The sequence below is a fragment of the Coregonus lavaretus genome (genome assembly GCF_964263955.1).
Source record: "Coregonus lavaretus genome assembly, chromosome: 24".
In the NCBI taxonomy this organism is placed as follows: domain Eukaryota; kingdom Metazoa; phylum Chordata; class Actinopteri; order Salmoniformes; family Salmonidae; genus Coregonus; species Coregonus lavaretus.
The window spans coordinates 44,536,569-44,554,455 of record NC_140011.1 but is presented as its reverse complement, the minus strand read 5'-3'; the positions used below and the strand labels follow the sequence as shown (position 1 = coordinate 44,554,455).

Below are 17,887 nucleotides of genomic sequence, written 5' to 3'. Positions count from 1 at the left end.
ATCAAATACTTTTTTCCCTCACTATATGTGCACAAATTTGTTTTACATCCCTGTTAGTGAGACTTTCTCCTTTGCCAAAATCCATCCACCTGACAGGTGTGGCATATCAAGAAGCTGATTAAAAAGCATGATCATTACACAGGTGCACCTTGTGCTGGGGACAATAAAAGGCCACTCTAAAATGTGCAGTTTTGCCACACAACACAATGCCACAGATGTCTCATGTTTTGAGGGAGTGTGCAATTGGCATGCTGACTGCAGGAATGTCCACCAGAGCTGCTGCCAGAGAATTTAATGTTCATTTCTCTACCATAAGCCTCCTCCAACGTTGTTTTAGAGAATTTGGCAGTACGTCCAACCAGCCTCACAACTGCAGACCACGTGTAACCACGCCAGCCCAGGACCTCTACATCCTATGCCCTCCCAGGCCAAGTCATGTGAAATCTAGATTAGGGCCTATTGAATTGATTTCAATTGACAGATTTCTATCTATGAACTGTAACTCAGTAAAATCTTTGAAATTGTTGCGGTTATATTTTTGTTCAGTGTAGTTTCATTTTTTTTCTCCACAAAAGTAGTGCACTGAGCCTTTACTAGTCCGGTATTAGTGGACTGATAGCCTATATTTTTCTTCTGCATCTATGTCCCCCCACCCCACCCCCGGCAAAAAAATCATAGCATCCCACCTCCAAACGACTTCCCTTTCGCTGCTGGGTGACGAAGACAGGTGAGGGGAAATTTGGGGAACCCGATAATATAGTGGGGTTACTAGGAGTGTCATCTCCACTGCTGCTATGCCCCTGTGTGCAGGGAATTTGCATGTTTGTACAATTGCGTTTCATTGGGCTAGGCCCGGTTTGCAGTCAAGTAGCAGTAGACGTTCAGTTCTCCTTAACTGTATACCTCACTGGTGTGTGTAGGGCATTGCAGCACTGCAGTGACTGCAGGAATTTAGTAGGCCGCATAGCATTCCATGCACGCTGTCTTATGAAATGGTATATTTATTATGAAAGAACGTTGTTTGCTACCCGAGTTGAGTTTTCGTGTCCTATCCTCTGACGCCGGACCAGATACAAAGGTGGCAGCATCATGCTACTCTGATCAATCCAGTGGTCTAGCTTTATTACAATATATTAAAAGCTAGGCCAACTTTTAGAATTCTGAATATTGTTATAATTCCATATATATATATATATATATATATATATATATATATATATATATATATATATATATATATATATATTTGTTGTTATTGTTTATTTTAACTTTGTGTTTTGTTTATTTTTTTGTTTATTTTTTGTTGTATCATTTTTTTCTCCCTTGTTTTTTTTGTCATTTAGCAGACGCTCTTATCCAGAGCGACTTCCATTCAGTCATATAGCATTGTTTAAATAGTTCCCATGTAATGTTGATGGGGCACTAACCATGTCATATTAGCAGTACTTAAACCAGAGACGGAAGAGGATATCACTTTTTTCTGGTTCAATGGAAGTCAATGAATGAAGCCGAGCAGACCCAGCTGCTTTCGTATTGGTGTCTATGGAAGAGCCACCCTGTTAAGCAGAATGTAACTGATTTTTTCCCCCAATGGTAAACGGCCTGAGTGAACTATCTTCATTTGAAATCCACCATCTTTGCTGGAACTATAAACTACCTGGCAGCCATTTTCCCCAACTGCCAACTGCCTGACAGCTGTTGCTATGATGATCAAGATGTCACATGACTATTTGCCTTGTTGTAAATTCACCTTTTGTAGCCCTGCCAATTTGACCCAGTTCCTGATTGAATGCTGTTGTTTTCCAACTTCCAGCCCATTCCGGCCTGTTGACACACAGCAAACCCAGGGATGAGTTGTTGCTAAATATACATTTAATTCGTCAAAAAATAAATGAAGTGCACAGAATCTGAAAGATATGTTTAATTCTCTGTTGAAGACAATTATAAAAAAAATAAAAATAAATTGTTTTCATGTAGTAGGATGCCAACGTTAGTACTGTTATCGTTATAATAGACTAAACATGAGGTGGTTAGCTAGCTAGCGTATTTAGACTATTCAATCTAAAGCTGAAGCGTCACAGATAGAATGTAAAGATAATTTACGATTGAGACGAAATACTACGTGACTGCAATCTCGGCTGAAGCGGGAACATTGCCTTTCAATTTCAAATCACTCTGTAAAGCTGCACATCCGCAATGCGGATTGAATTGAGCCCTGTATTTAATCGTAGTTATCCACACCAGCCTGGTCTCATAGACTAGACGTAACATAGTAAACGTAAATCAGGGACACTCATATTAGTATGATATGTTACGTTTGGTACGGTTACATAAGACAGATGGTTACTTAAGGCACAAATGAAAGTAGGATGGATGGGCGGGCATATAATGTGAACGTCTAGTGACCCAAAGGTTGCGAGTTGAAATCTCATCACAAACAACTTCAGCATTTGAGCTAATTAGCAACATTTCAACTACTTAGCATGTTAGCTAACCCTTACCCTAACCCTAACCTTAACCCTTTTAGCTAACCCTTCACCTAGCCTTAACCCTTTAACGTAACTCCTAAAATTAACCTTAACCCAAACCCAGCGGTTCCCAAACTAGGAGTCGCCTGATATGAAAATGGTGTTGCGATGACAATTTCCAAAAATCCTCAAAAAAAAAAAAAAAAAAATGGAATGATTGTCTCTCAAAGTCATTGTAACGTGGTTAATCTTAAAAATCTAAATGAAAATTATTCAAATCTAAAATAAAAAATTCAACCAGAGAGCGCCCTTAGATCATGGTAAAAGGCTGCACTTGACCGTTGCACTTGAATCATTCCCACGGTGAATGTCTAGGCTACGCTACGCTATGAAACCACACACTATTGCAGAGACTTTGATATTACCGGCTGCAGTTGATATGGTGAAAACAATGTGTGGGGAGGCAGAGGCACAGAAACTCACATCAATACCGTTGTCAGATAACACTGTGAAACTAAGAATTGATGCTATTGGTAGCAATCAAGAGGAAACTCTGCCTGAACAACTCAAACTCCCCACCTTATGCTCTCCAGATGGACGTTAGATGTGAAGGCTGAGGTGCATTGACTTTTGTTTGCTACATGTCGTGGGATGCTATTCACGAGGACAAATTGTTCTGTCTCATGATTCCCGAGCATGAAACAGTAAAGGGGATGTTCAGTGTGCTGCATGGCTATGTCGGCGAAAAAAAACAGATTATATCAGATTCTATCCATCTATCACGGGACGGCGGGCGGGCCTCTGCACTCTTAGCTATGAATGGGTCTCCCTCTGCCATATGGACACATTGTATGATGCACAGAGAGCAACTGGTGGCAAAAGAGCTGAGCGCAGAACTCGGAGATATGCAGCAGGTAACTTCAATTGTAAACTACATCAAACCACATGCCTGTTCGCAAAACTACGTGGAGATATGGGATCGGAGCATGACAATGTTCTATTTTCACACCGAGGCTTGGTGGTTTATCGAGGGGGAGTGTTAGAAAGATATTTCGAATTCAGAGAGGAACTGTTGTCATTCACAATGGACGTAAAAAAACAGACTTTGTTGACTTTCTGTGTAATGAAAATAAAATGTATCTCCTTGCCTATGTAACAGACATATTTTGGGAAACTGATTGAACTGAACGCAAGCATGCAGGGGACATACAAATACATTCTACAGATGAGTGACCGAATCAGCTAAATCAATTTGACTATGATCCATTCCTGGCTTAGTTGACATGCCGGTAAGTGAAATCGGACAGCTGATCGAGCTGTCATGTGACCGAATGCTGCAGACAACGCATTTACGGGTCACTATGGAGGAGTTTTGGAGGAGTTTTGGTTCCTGACTCAAAAGGAATACTGTGCCGTCGCTCTCCGAGCATTAAAACTCATGGTACGCTGATTCAGTGCTCTCGTCTGCATTAACAACAAATATCGATCACAGGTTGGATGTGACCGCAGAGATGAGGTGCGTACTGTCGACCACGCCCCCTGACTTTGAGAGGCTCCAACGCGACATGCATCAGGCCACACCCATCTCATTAGTGGTGGAGAGACAAGATAAATTAGGTCAGACTAATTTGCAATTAACTGTCCTCCTGTAGCTCAGTTGGTAGAGCATGGCGCTTGCAACGCCAGGGTTGTGGGTTCGTTTCCCACGGGGGGGCCAGTATGAAAATGTGTGCACTCACTAACTCTAAGTCGCTCTGGATAAGAGCATCTGCTAAATGACTAAAATGTCAAATAGCCCCACATTAAAAGTATGTGAGTTGAGAATACAATCAGAAACACTGTTTGAATGTTTTGCAATTGACTGCTATAGACCCAATTAAAAAAATAAAGACTGGCTGTTAATTACAATTTTTGTTCACATGGTTGGGGTCGCGAGAATTTTCAGTTGTCAAAATGGGGTCGTGGACCAAAGAAAGTTTGGGAACCCCTGCCCTAACCCTTCACCTCTAGCCTGGCTAACGTTAGCCAGCTAGCTAATGTTAGCCACCTAGCTAGAATTCGTAACAAAACATACATTTAGCACATTTTTAACATATTGTACGTTTTTCAAATTCATAACATTTGTACATTTTTGCAAATTCGTAACATATAACGCAAATGGTAATTCGTAACATATTATGCGAAATGGGCGATGGACATTTAATTTCATACTATATGAAACATAATATATCATATTAAATAAGGTGTCTCGGATTTACGTACAGAATACTACGAAATGCTCTGAGTCCAGGCTGTCCACACAGGCTATTTCCCTTTTCAATCAAAGAGCAATACTTGGAAGGACGAAGATAGACACAGAATACCATCGACAAAAGACTGAAACAATGCTGAAATGTTTCATGTAGATAACATTAGGATATTTGCGGTCTTTTGTGCCACAAAGCTAACCCGCCGTTCCACTCTATGTGGAACGTTAATATTGCTAACGTCCGCTACCGGAGTGAAAACAAACGTTAACTTTTTTTCAATCATTTTTCTCACCACAGAATATATATATATATTTTTTTACATTCTGTGCAGGTAATTTACATTTTCACAAATGTAATTTATATTTAACGTCATCACCAGCTGTGTGTCAATGCACCGGAAGTTGAAGGACAACCGCAACAAATTAAATGCTGGTGGATAAATGTACAGTGAGGGAAAAAAGTATTTGATCCCCTGCTGATTTTGTACGTTTGCCCACTGACAAAGACATGATCAGTCTATAATTTTAATGGTAGGTTTATTTGAACAGTGAGAGACAGAATAACAACAAAATAATCCAGAAAAACGCATGTCAAAAATGTTATAAATTGATTCGCATTTTAATGAGGGAAATAAGTATTTGACCACCTCTCAATCAGAAAGATTTCTGGCTCCCAGGTCTCTTTTATACAGGTAACGAGCTGAGATTAGGAGCACACTCTTAAAGGGAGTGCTCCTAATATCAGTTTGTTACCTGTATAAAAGACACCTGTCCACAGAAGCAATCAATCAATCACATTCCAAACTCTCCACCATGGCCAAGACCAAAGAGCTCTCCAAGGATGTCAGGGACAAGATTGTAGACCTACACAAGGCTGGAATGGCCTACAAGACCATCGCCAAGCAGCTTGGTGAGAAGGTGACAACAGTTGGTGCGATTATTCGCAAATGGAAGAAACACAAAATAACTGTCAATCTTCCTCGGCACGGGGCTCCATGCAAGATCTCACCTCGTGGAGTTGCAATGATCATGAGAACGGTGAGGAATCAGCTCAGAACTACACGGGAGGATCTTGTCAATGATCTCAAGGCAGCTGGGACCATAGTCACCAAGACAACTATTGGTAACACACTACGCCATGAAGGACTGAAATCCTGCAGCGCCCGCAAGGTCCCCCTGCTCAAGAAAGCACATATACAGGGCCGTCTGAAGTTTTCCAATGAACATCTGAATGATTCAGAGGAGAACTGGGTGAAAGTGTTGTGGTCAGATGAGACCAAAATGGAGCTCTTTGGCATCAACTCAACTCGCCGTGTTTGGAGGAGGAGGAATGCTGCCTATGACCCGAAGAACACTATCCCCACCGTCAAACATGGAGGAGAGGAGAGGAGAGGGGTGGAGAGGAGAGGAGAGGAGAGGAGAGGAGGAGAGGGGTGGAGAGGAGAGGAGAGGAGGGGAGAGGAGAGGAGAGGAGAGGTTGGAGAGGAGACGGTGGAGAGGAGATGAGAGGAGAGGAGAGGAGAGGAGAGGAGAGGAGAGAAGAGGAGAGGGGTGGAGAGGAGAGGAGAGGAGAGGAGAGGAGAGAGGAGGAGAGGAGAGGAGAGGAGAGGAGAGGAGAGGAGAGGAGAGGAGAGAGAGGAGGAGAGGGGTGGAGAGGAGAGAGAGGGGAGAGGAGAGGAGAGATAGAGGGGTGGAGAGGAGAGGAGAGGGGGAGAGGGGTGGAGAGGAGAGGAGAGGAGAGGAGAGGAGAGGAGAGGAGACAGTGGAGAGGAGAGGAGAGGGGTGGAGAGGAGAGGAGAGGAGAGGAGGAGAGGAGAGGGGTGGAGAGGAGAGAGAGGAGGAGAGGAGAGGAGAGGAGAGGAGAGGAGGAGAGGGGTGGAGAGGAGAGGAGAGGAGCGAGAGGAGAGAGAGGAGGAGAGGGGTGGAGAGGAGAGGAGAGGAGAGAGAGGAGGAGAGGGGTGGAGAGGAGAGGAGAGGAGAGGAGAGAGAGGAGGAGAGGGGTGGAGAGGAGAGGGGTGGAGAGGAGAGGAGAGGGGTGGAGAGGAGAGGAGAGGAGAGGGGTGGGGAGGGGAGAGGAGAGGAGAGGAGAGGAGAGGAGAGGAGAGGAGAGGAGAGGAGAGATAGAGGAGAGATAGAGGAGAGGAGAGATAGGGGAGAGAAAGAGGATAAGAGGGTAGAAAGAGGAGAGATATAGGATAAGATAGTAGATAGAGGAGAGATAGAGGATAAGAGAGGAAAGATAGAGGAGAGGAGAGATAGAGGACAAGAGAGTAGAGATAGAGGAGAGAGAGGAGAGGAGAGATAGAAGATAAGAGAGGAGAGAGAGGATAAGAGAGGAGGAGAGGAGAGATAGAAACTAGCTGCTGTTCCAGTGTGGTAGCTCTAGTGACTGTCCACAGCTCTCTGTCTCCTCTTCCTCCTCTTCCTCATCATCAGCTGTTAGTCGACTGGCCTCTTCATCCTTGTCCAGACGCAGACACATTACCACCCTGGAGACAGACAGACACATTACCACCCTGGAGACAGACAGACACATTACCACCCTGGAGACAGACAGACACATTACCACCCTGGAGACAGACAGACACATTACTACCCTGGAGACAGACAGACACATTACCACCCTGGAGACAGACAGACACATTACCACCCTGGAGACAGACAGACACTCTACAACCCTGGAGACAGACAGACACTCTACAACCCTGGAGACAGACACATTACAACCCTGGAGACAGACAGACACATTACCACCCTGGATACAGACAGACAGACATTACCACCCTGGAGACAGACAGAACAACAATACATTACAACCCTGGAGAGAGAGCTCAACTACAATATATTACAACCCTGGAGAGAGAGCTCAATCACAATATATTACAACCCTGGAGAGAGAGCTCAATCACAATATATTACAACCCTGGAGAGAGAGCTCAACTACAATACATTACAACCCTGGAGAGAGAGCTCAACTACAATACATTACAACCCTGGAGAGAGAGCTCAACTAAAATATATTGCAACCCTGGAGAGAGAGCTCAATCACAATATATTTGTAGATAGTCAGGATTCAATACAAGGTGTGTTATAGTAAGGCACACTACAACAGATTTTAAGGGTAATTTACAGTTGAGTCTACATGCGCAGTATTTGCGAATGTGTCCTGCCTTAAATATAACACGCCTTACATTGTATCAGACTCAGGAGGCGTGCACACCATCCACCGCTTCCGAGTATATTACTCACTAATGTTCAGTCTCTGGACAATAAAGTAGACGAGCTCAGGGCGAGGATCTCCTTCCAAAAGAGACATCAGGGACTGTAACATACTCTGTTTCACGGAATCATGGTTCTCTCCGGATATACCGCCCCCCCCCGTCCATACAGCCAGCTGGGTTCTCAGTACATAGCACAGACAGAAATAAAGAACTCTCTGGGAAAAAGCAAGGCGGAGGTGTTTCATGATTTATTATTCATGGTGTAATTTTGGTAAGGTACAGAAACTCATGTCCTTTTGTTCTCCTGATCAGGAATTCCTCACTATCAAATGCCAACCTAATTAACTCCAGAGATAATTCACTTCGGTCAATGTCACGGCTGTGTATATTCCCCCTCAAGCCGATACGGTTGAAGTCGGAAGTTTACATACACCTTAGCCAAATACATTTAAACTCAGTTGTTCACAATTCCTGACATTTAATCCTAGTAAACATCGTACTTTTTGGAGAAATGTCCTCTGGTCTGATGAAACAAAAATAGAATTGTTTGGCCATAATGACCATCGTTATGTTTGGAGGAAAAAGGGGGTGACTTACAAGCCGAAGAACACCATCCCAACCCTGAAGCACGGGGGTGGCAGCATCATGCTGTGAGGGTGCTTTGCTGCAGGAGGGACTGGTGCACTTCACAAAATAGATGGCATCATGAGGAAGGAAAATTATGTGGATATATTGAAGCAACATCCCTGTCTTAGGTCAGTTAGGATCACCACTTTATTTTAAGAATGTGAAATGTCAGAATAATACTAGAGAGAATGATTTATTTCAGCTTTTATTTATTTCATCACATTCCCAGTGGGTCAGAATTAGTATTTGGTAGCATTGCCTTTAAATTGTTTAACTTGGTTCAAACGTTTTGGGTAGCCTTCCACAACCTTCCCACAATAAGATGGGTGAATTTTGGCCCATTCCTCCTGACAGAGCTGGTGTAACGGAGTCAGGTTTGTAGGCCTCCTTGCTCGCACACGCTTTATCAGTTCTGCCCACAAATGTTCAATAGGATTGAGGTCAGGGCTTTGTGATGGCCACTCCAATACCTTGACTTTGTTGTCCTTAAGCCATTTTGCCACAACTTTGGAAGTGTGCTTGGGGGTCATTGTCCATTTGGAAGACCCATTTGCGACCAAGATTTAACTTCCTGACTGATGTCTTGAGATGTTGCTTCAATATATCCACATAATTATCCTTCCTCATGATGCCATCTATTTTGTGAAGTGCACCAGTCCCTCCTGCAGCAAAGCACCCTCACAGCATGATGCTGCCACCCCCGTGCTTCACGGTTGGGATGGTGTTCTTTGGCTTGCAAGCCACCACCTTTTTCCTCCAAACATAACAATGGTCATTATGGCCAAACAGTTCTATTTTTGTTTCATCAGACCAGAGGACATTTCTCCAAAAAGTACGATCTTTATCCCCATGTGCAGTTGCAAACCGTAGTCTGGCTTTTTTATGGTGTTTTGGAGCAGTGGCTTCTTTTTTACTTGCTGAGCGGCCTTTCAGGTTATGTCGATATAGGACTCATTTTTACTGTGGATATAGATACTTTTGTACCTGTTTCCTCCAGCATCTTCACAAGGTCCTTTGCAGTTGTTCTGGGATTGATTAGCACAGAATACTTGTCTTTACTGACTTAGCCAATCAGAATGGTTGTATTGAATGACTCAGACCAATCAGAATAGTTGTGTTGACTGACTCACCCAATCAGAGCAGCCGGTATGAGTGCGATGGCTGAAGCCAGCAGGAAGCTGAATCCAGGGAACCAGGAGACGGTGGAGGCGTAGGTACTGCTGAACACGGTGAACCCAACACCTATACTCAGCATCTCCACGAACGCTACACACGCAAACACAGCACCTGGGGAGAGGAGAGGGCACAAACACAAAGTTCTGGAGTTATCGTTATTCTGAGTGGCTTTATTACCAGCACTGACTTTTGCTGATTTGGAGGAGGACAAATGCTGATTATGGCTGTGATATCATGTCTCTTAGCTACCTTAACATCAATGCACTAACTGTAAGTCACTCTGGGTAAGGTACTAATTTACTCAAATGTAAAATGTACTGAACATGGTTTAACTTGTCACTATCGTACACTGGGAAGTCTCATAGAAACACTGTAAGAATTGTAGCCTAGCCTAGCCTAGCATAATGTCACATAGTGTAATGTAGCCTAGCTCAGCCTAGCATAATGTCACATAGTGTAATGTAGCCTAGCTCAGCATAGCATAATGTCACATAGTGTAATGTAGCCTAGCATAATGTCACATAGTGTAATGTAGCCTAGCATAATGTCACATAGTGTAATGTAGCCTAGCATAATGTCACATAGTGTAATGTAGCCTAGCATAATGTCACATAGTGTAATGTAGCCTAGCTCAGCCTAGCATAATGTCACATAGTGTAATGTAGCCTAGCTCAGCATAGCATAATGTCACATAGTGTAATGTAGCCTAGCTCAGCATAGCATAATGTCACATAGTGTAATGTAGCCTAGCATAATGTCACATAGTGTAATGTAGCCTAGCATAATGTCACATAGTGTAATGTAGCCTAGCATAATGTCACATAGTGTAATGTAGCCTAGCATAATGTCACATAGTGTAATGTAGCCTAGCTCAGCCTAGCATAATGTCACATAGTGTAATGTAGCCTAGCTCAGCATAGCATAATGTCACATAGTGTAATGTAGCCTAGCATAATGTCACATAGTGTAATGTAGCCTAGCATAATGTCACATAGTGTAATGTAGCCTAGCATAATGTCACATAGTGTAATGTAGCCTAGCATAATGTCACATAGTGTAATGTAGCCTAGCATAATGTCACATAGTGTAATGTAGCCTAGCATAATGTCACATAGTGTAATGTAGCCTAGCATAATGTCACATAGTGTAATGTAGCCTAGCATAATGTCACATAGTGTAATGTAGCCTAGCATAATGTCACATAGTGTAATGTAGCCTAGCATAATGTCACATAGTGTAATGTAGCCTAGTATAATGTCACATAGTGTAATGTAGCCTAGCTCAGCCTAGCATAGTGTCACATAATGTAATGTACCCTAGCTCAGCCTAGCATAGTGTAACATAGTGTAATATAGCCTAGCTCAGCCTAGCCTAGCCTAGCATAGTGTAACATAATGTAATATAGCCTAGCTCAGCCTAGCCTAGCATAGTGTAATATAGCCTATCTCAGCCTAGCCTAGCATAGTGTAACATAATGTAATGTACCCTAGCTCATCCTAGCCTAGCATAGTGTAACATACCCTATCTCAGCCTAGCCTAGCATAGTGTAACATAATGTAATGTACACTAGCTCATCCTAGCCTAGCATAGTGTAACATAGTGTAATGTACCCTAGCTCAGCCTAGTATAGTGGAATAGTGGAATGTAGCCTAGCTTAGCATAGTGTCTTACCCTGTTCAGAGCTGAGTACTATCTTGGACATCATGGACCTCAGAACAGGAGCAGGCATGATGGAGAGAAGGAGAGGCAGCCGCACTAAGGAACACACACACACGAGAGAACTGGTTTACACACACACACACACACACGAGAGAACTGGTTTACACACACACACACACACACACACACACGAGAGAACTGGTTTACACACACACACACACACACACACACCCACGAGAGAACTGGTTTACACACACACACACACACACACACGAGAGAACTGGTTTACACACACACACACACACACACTCACGAGAGAACTGGTTTACACACACACACACACACACACACACACACACACACACACACACACACACACACACGAGAGAACTGGTTTACACACACACACACACACACACACACACGAGAGAACTGGTTTACACACACACACACACACACACACATATTTATTTTCCCCTTAATACTTCAACTATTTGCACATTGTTACAACACTGTATATAGCCAATAATATAACACTTAAAATGTATTTTACTGTTAATTTCTGATTGTTTATTTTTATTTTGTTTATTGTTTATTTCACTTGCTTTGACTCGGGCTTCCATGTAAACATGTTTCCCATGCCAATAAATCCCTTTGAATGGAATTTAATTGAATTGAGAGAGGGAAAGAGAGGAGGGGAAAGAGAGGAGGGGAAAGAGAGGAGGGGAGGGTGTTTTCTGTTTTAGTAAAGTATTTTTACACAAACACACATGCGCACACACACATCTGTGTTTTCCTGAAATTTCAGGTATTTTTGGAGTGTACAATTTTTTTTACCATTAAAAATCCTATTTTCCCTAACCCCAAACCTAACCCTTAAGCTTAAAATAGCATTTGAACAAATTAATTTCAAATAAGTTATTGTTTTCCTACCTTTTCAGGACATTAAGGTGAAATGTTAGGACATTGGGGTCCTGACACACACACACACACACACACACACACACACACACACACACACACACACACACACACAGGAGTGGGCATGAGGAGGAAAATATACGCCTTCAGGTGTTTTTTTATATAATATAATATAATATAATAATATATAATATGCCATTTAGCAGACGCTTTTATCCAAAGCGACTTACAGTCATGCGTGCATACATTTTTTAATTTTTTAATTTTTTGTGTGTGGGTGGTCCAGGGGATCGAACCCACTACCTTGGCGTTACAAGCGCCGTGCTCTACCAGCTGAGCTACAGAGGACCATCATCAGTAATGTTTTATGTACCTGTGTGTAATGTTGTCTCCTGCTTGAACAGCCTACTACTTCTAATTATAAAACTAATTCAATCAATCAATCAGCCAGACAACCTACCAGTCAATACCCCCCCCCCATCTCACCTAGGAACATGAGAAGTGTGTTCTTGGCGAAGGCAGCCGTCAGCAGTCCTGCAGCGACAGACAGCAGTCCCAGTAGTACTATATACCCATCCCGGAGACAGCGTGACAGCAGGGAGACCCCTGCAAAGCTCCCCAGGTAGATGAGTGTAGACAGGGCTGAACCGTAGCCCACCAACACCTCACTCCAACACAGAGGAGCATTCAGCTCATACAGGATGAAGATGGACATACCACCCAGCTTAGACACCTGTGGGGGAGAGAGAGGATGGATGCAATGTGTGAAAAAATACTAAATTAAAACTAATGAACAATCATCTTAGATAGCTGACAGGGAGATGGGGGGGGGGGGGGGAGAGAGAAAGGAGCAGGCCATGAGCAGATGAGCTCCTGAATCTTGACAAAAAGATAGATTTTGATTTTTTTTACAAGGACATATAGGATACTAACCAATGATTCTTACTACCAAGGATTCTTACTGCCAAGGATTCTTACTGCCAAGGATTCTTACTGCCAAGGATTCTTACTACCAAGGATTCTTACAGTAGCTTGCGAAAGTATTCACCCCCCTTGGCATTTTTCCTATCGTGTTGCCTTACAACCTGGAATTAAAATTGATTTTTGGGGGGTTTGTATCATTTGATTTACACAACATGCCTACCACTTTGAAGATGCAAAATATTTTGTCTTGTGAAACAAACAAGAAAAAAAAACAGAAAACTTGAACTATTCACCCCCCAAAGTCAATACTTTGTAGAGCCACCTTTTGCAGCAATTACAGCTGCAAGTCTCTTGGGGTATGTCTCTATAAGCTTGGCACATCTAGCCACTGGGACTTTTGCCCATTCTTCAAGGCAAAACTGCTCCAGCTCCTTCAAGTTGGATGGGTTCCGCCGGTGTACAGCAATCTTCAAGTCATACTACAGATTCTCAATTGGATTGAGGTCTGGGCTTTGACTAGGCCATTCCAAGACATTTAAATGTTTCCCCTTAAACCACTCGAGTGTTGCTTTAGCAGTATGCTTAGGGTCATTGTCCAGCTGGAAGGTGAACATCCGTCCCAGTCTCAAACCTCTGTGGAGCTTTGCAGCTCTTTCAGGGTTATCTTTTTTCTCTTTGTTGCCTCTCTGATTAATGCCCTCCTTGCCTGGTCCATGAGTTTTGGTGGGCGGCCCTCTCTTGGCAGGTTTGTTGTGGTGCCATATTCTTTCAATTTTTTAATAATGGGTTTATGGTGCTCCGTGGGATGTTCAAAGTTTCCGATTTTTCTTTATAACCAAACCCTGACCTGTACTTCTCCACAACTTTGTCCCTGACCTGTTTGGAGAGCTCCTTGGTCTTCATGGTGCCGCTTGCTTGGTGGTGCCCTCTTGCTTAGTGGTGTTGCAGACTCTGGGGCCTTTCAGAACAGGTGTATATATACTGAGATCATGTGACAGATTATTTGACACTTAGATTGCACACAGGTGGACTTTATTTAACTAATTATGTGACTTCTGAAGGTAATTGGTTGCACCAGATCTTATTTAGGGGCTTCATAGCAAAGGGGTTAATACATATGCACGCACCACTTTACCGTTATTTATTTTTAGAATTTTTTTAACAAGTTATTTTTTTCATTTCACTTCACCAATTTGGAATATTTTGTGTATGTACATTACATGAAATCCAAATAAAAATCAATTTAAATTACAGGTTGTAATGCAACAAAATAGGAAAAATGCCAAGGGGGATGAATACTTTTGCAAGGCACTGTACTGCCAAGGATTCTTAATGCCAAGGATTCTTACTGCCAAGGATTCTTACTGCCAAGGATTCTTACTACCAAGGATTCTTACTACCAAGGACTATCCAGCAAACTTCTCTAGATATTTTACTTTACAAAGACTGAATGCTGAGTTAAAAAGCTACCAAGTTTGCTAGGAAAGAACAGACCCAGCTGCAACATTAATTAGCATGAGCCCAACAATGGCAGCAGAGTTCCTCCCCCACCCAAATGATGGATTCCCCACCCTACCCTTTTTCCTCCCCCACCCAAATCCCCCACCCCACCCCTTTGGCCCCCTGCTCCATGGCTTCCCTCTGTGCAGAGGTCACCACAGTACAGAACCCCTTGGATATAGAAAATGACAAGGCACGGAAAGAGTACAAAGAGACGCTCCTCATGGACAATCCAGAGAATCTTTTACTGACTGCTACAAAAATGGGAACGAACGCAACCTAATCTTCCACACAGACCCTCCCTGGGCATGGCACACTGCTATAAGAGCACACTATCCCTCTTTTAAGAGAGAGGGTATTGGAGGAGGGTGGAACATCAGAACACTGGAAAACAAGGACCCTGAGACGGAGACACCCTCTGTCAACCTGGACAAGAATGGAACAGTGGTGCTGCAGGGCAACTTCATACACTTACAACATCACTTTTACAGAATCAAAGAGAGAGCACGGCAGGAGAAGCTTTCTCTTGGTGATGACTCCCCTTACCCCGAGCGAGTCTGATCACCCCCCTGAAGGACTCCTGAGTGGCGCAGTGGTCTAAGGCACTGCATCGCAGTGCAAACTGTGCCACTAGAGATCCTGGTTCGAATCCAGGCTCTGTCGCAGCCGGCCGCGACCGGGAGACTCATGGGCGGCGCACAATTGGCCCAGCGTCGTCCAGGGTAGGGGAGGGAATGGCCGGCAGGGATGTAGCTCAGTTGATAGAGCATGGCGTTTGCAACGCCAGGGTTGTGGGTTCGATTCCCACGGGGGGCCAGTATAAAAAAAAAAAATGTATTCACTAACTGTAAGTCGCTCTGGATAAGAGCGTCTGCTAAATGACTAAAATGTAAATGTAAATGTAAGGACATCACCTTCAACCGCAGCCCCAACACCTCACACAGGAGCAACAGAGCAAAAATAAAAACCCCACCCAGACCAGCAAGACTCCCTCCCAGAACTGTAGGACCTGCAACAAGAGAACCTACACCCAGACCACAGGACTACCAGCCACATCCCCACCCCCACCACAACCAGTTGACACCCCCCCCCCCCCCCCCCGACAAACCCTAGCCACACCCATATCAGTCATAGGTCCTTCTGCACCCCACAACAAGGACCTCAACTAAAACACCCACCCAAGCCCCATCCTGCTCAGCTTGGTCAGAGCCTAAACCACACAGATAATTTTTATTTTTTTTCACCTTTATTTAACCAGGTAAGAAGCCAGTTGAGAACAAGTTCTCATTTACAACTGCGACCTGGCCAAGATAAAGCAAAGCAGTGCGATAAAAACAACAACACAGAGTTACATATGGGGTAAAACAAAAACATAAAGTCAAAAATACAACAGAAAATATATATACAGTGTGTGCAAATGTAGCAAGTTATGGAGGTAAGGCAATAAATAGGCTATAGTGCAAAATAATTACAATTAGTATTAACACTGGAATGATAGATGTGCAAGAGATGATGTGCAAATAGAGATACTGGGGTGCAAATGAGCAAAATAAATAACAATATGGGGATGAGGTAGTTGGGTGGGCTAATTTCAGATGGGCTGTGTACAGGTGCAGTGATCGGTAAGGTGCTCTGACAACTGATGCTTAAAGTTAGTGAGGGAGATAAGAGTCTCCAGCTTCAGAGATTTTTGCAGTTCGTTCCAGTCATTTGCAGCAGAGAACTGGAAGGAATGGCGGCCAAAGGAGGTGTTGGCTTTGGGGATGACCAGTGAGATATACCTGCTGGAGCGCATACTATGGGTGGGTGTTGCTATGGTGACCAATGATCTAAGATAAGGCGCGGATTTGCCTAGCAGTGATTTATAGATGACCTGGAGCCAGTGGGTTTGGCGACGAATATGTAGTGAGGACCAGCCAACAAGAGCGTACAGGTCACAGTGGTGGGTAGTATATGGGGCTTTGGTGACAAAACGGATGGCACTGTGATAGACAACATCCAATTTGCTGAGTAGAGTGTTGGAGGCTATTTTGTAAATGACATCGCCGAAGTCAAGTATCGGTAGGATAGTCAGTTTTACGAGGGCATGTTTGGCAGCATGAGTGAAGGAGGCTTTGTTGCGAAATAGGAAGCCAATTCTAGATTTAACTTTGGATTGGATATTCTTAATGTGAGTCTGGAAGGAGAGTTTACAGTCTAACCAGACACCTAGGTATTTGTACTTGTCCACATACTCTAGGTCAGACCTGTCGAGAGTAGTGATTCTAGTCGGGTGGGCGGGTGCCAGCAGCGTTCGATTGAAGAGCATGCATTTAGTTTTACTAGTGTTTAAGAGCAGTTGGAGGCTACTGAAGGAGTGTTGTATGGCATTGAAGCTCGTTTGGAGGTTTGTTAACACAGTGTCCAATGAAGGGCCAGAAGTATACAAAATGGTGTTGTCTGCGTAGAGGTGGATCTGAGAGTCACCAGCAGCAAGAGCGACATCATTGATATACACGGAGAAAATAGTTGGCCCAAGAATTGAACCCTGTGGCACCCCCATAGACACTGCCATAGGTCCAGACAACAGGCCCTCCGATTTGACACATTGAACTCTATCTGAGAAGTAGTTAGTGAACCAGGCGAGGCAGTCATTTGAGAAACCAAGGCTATTTAGTCTGCCAATAAGAATGCGGTGGTTGACAGAGTCGAAAGCCTTGGCCAGGTCGATGAAGACGGCTGCACAGTACTGTCTATTATCGATCGCGGTTATAATATCGTTTAGGACCTTGAGCGTGGCTGAGGTGCACCCATGACCAGCTCGGAAACCGGATTGCATAGCTGAGAAGGTATGGTGGGATTCGAAATGGTCGGTGATCTGTTTGTTAACTTGGCTTTCAATTACTTTCGAAAGGCAGGGCAGGATGTATAGGTCTGTAACAGTTTGGATCTAGAGTGTCACCCCCTTTGAAGAGGGGGATGACCGCGGCAGCTTTCCAATCTCTGGGGATCTCAGACGTTACGAAAGAGAGGTTGAACAGGCTAGTAATAGGGGTTGCGACAATTTAGACGGCTAAATTTAGAAAGAAAGGGTCCAGATTGTCTAGCCCAGCTGATTTGTAGGGGTCCAGATTTTGCAGCTCTTTCAGAACATCAGCTGTCTG

At 43.7% G+C, this 17,887-nt stretch overlaps 1 protein-coding gene across 1 annotated transcript in view; it reads right to left on the bottom strand.

Annotated features, from left to right (window-relative positions):
* Window positions 1–7,072: 7,072 nt before the first annotated feature.
* Window positions 7,073–17,887, bottom strand: part of LOC311099903 (PAX3- and PAX7-binding protein 1-like) — a gene marked incomplete at its 3' end in the record, with an annotated part of 89,713 nt that continues 78,898 nt past the window's right edge. Inside the window, exons 15-18 of the mRNA XM_084140622.1 lie at window positions 12,807–13,053; window positions 11,412–11,495; window positions 9,695–9,851; window positions 7,073–7,205 (exon numbers count right to left, since the gene is read on the bottom strand). Coding sequence (XP_083996748.1) covers window positions 7,073–7,205; window positions 9,695–9,851; window positions 11,412–11,495; window positions 12,807–13,053 — 621 coding nt within the window. The remainder of the gene's footprint in view (window positions 7,206–9,694; window positions 9,852–11,411; window positions 11,496–12,806; window positions 13,054–17,887) is intronic.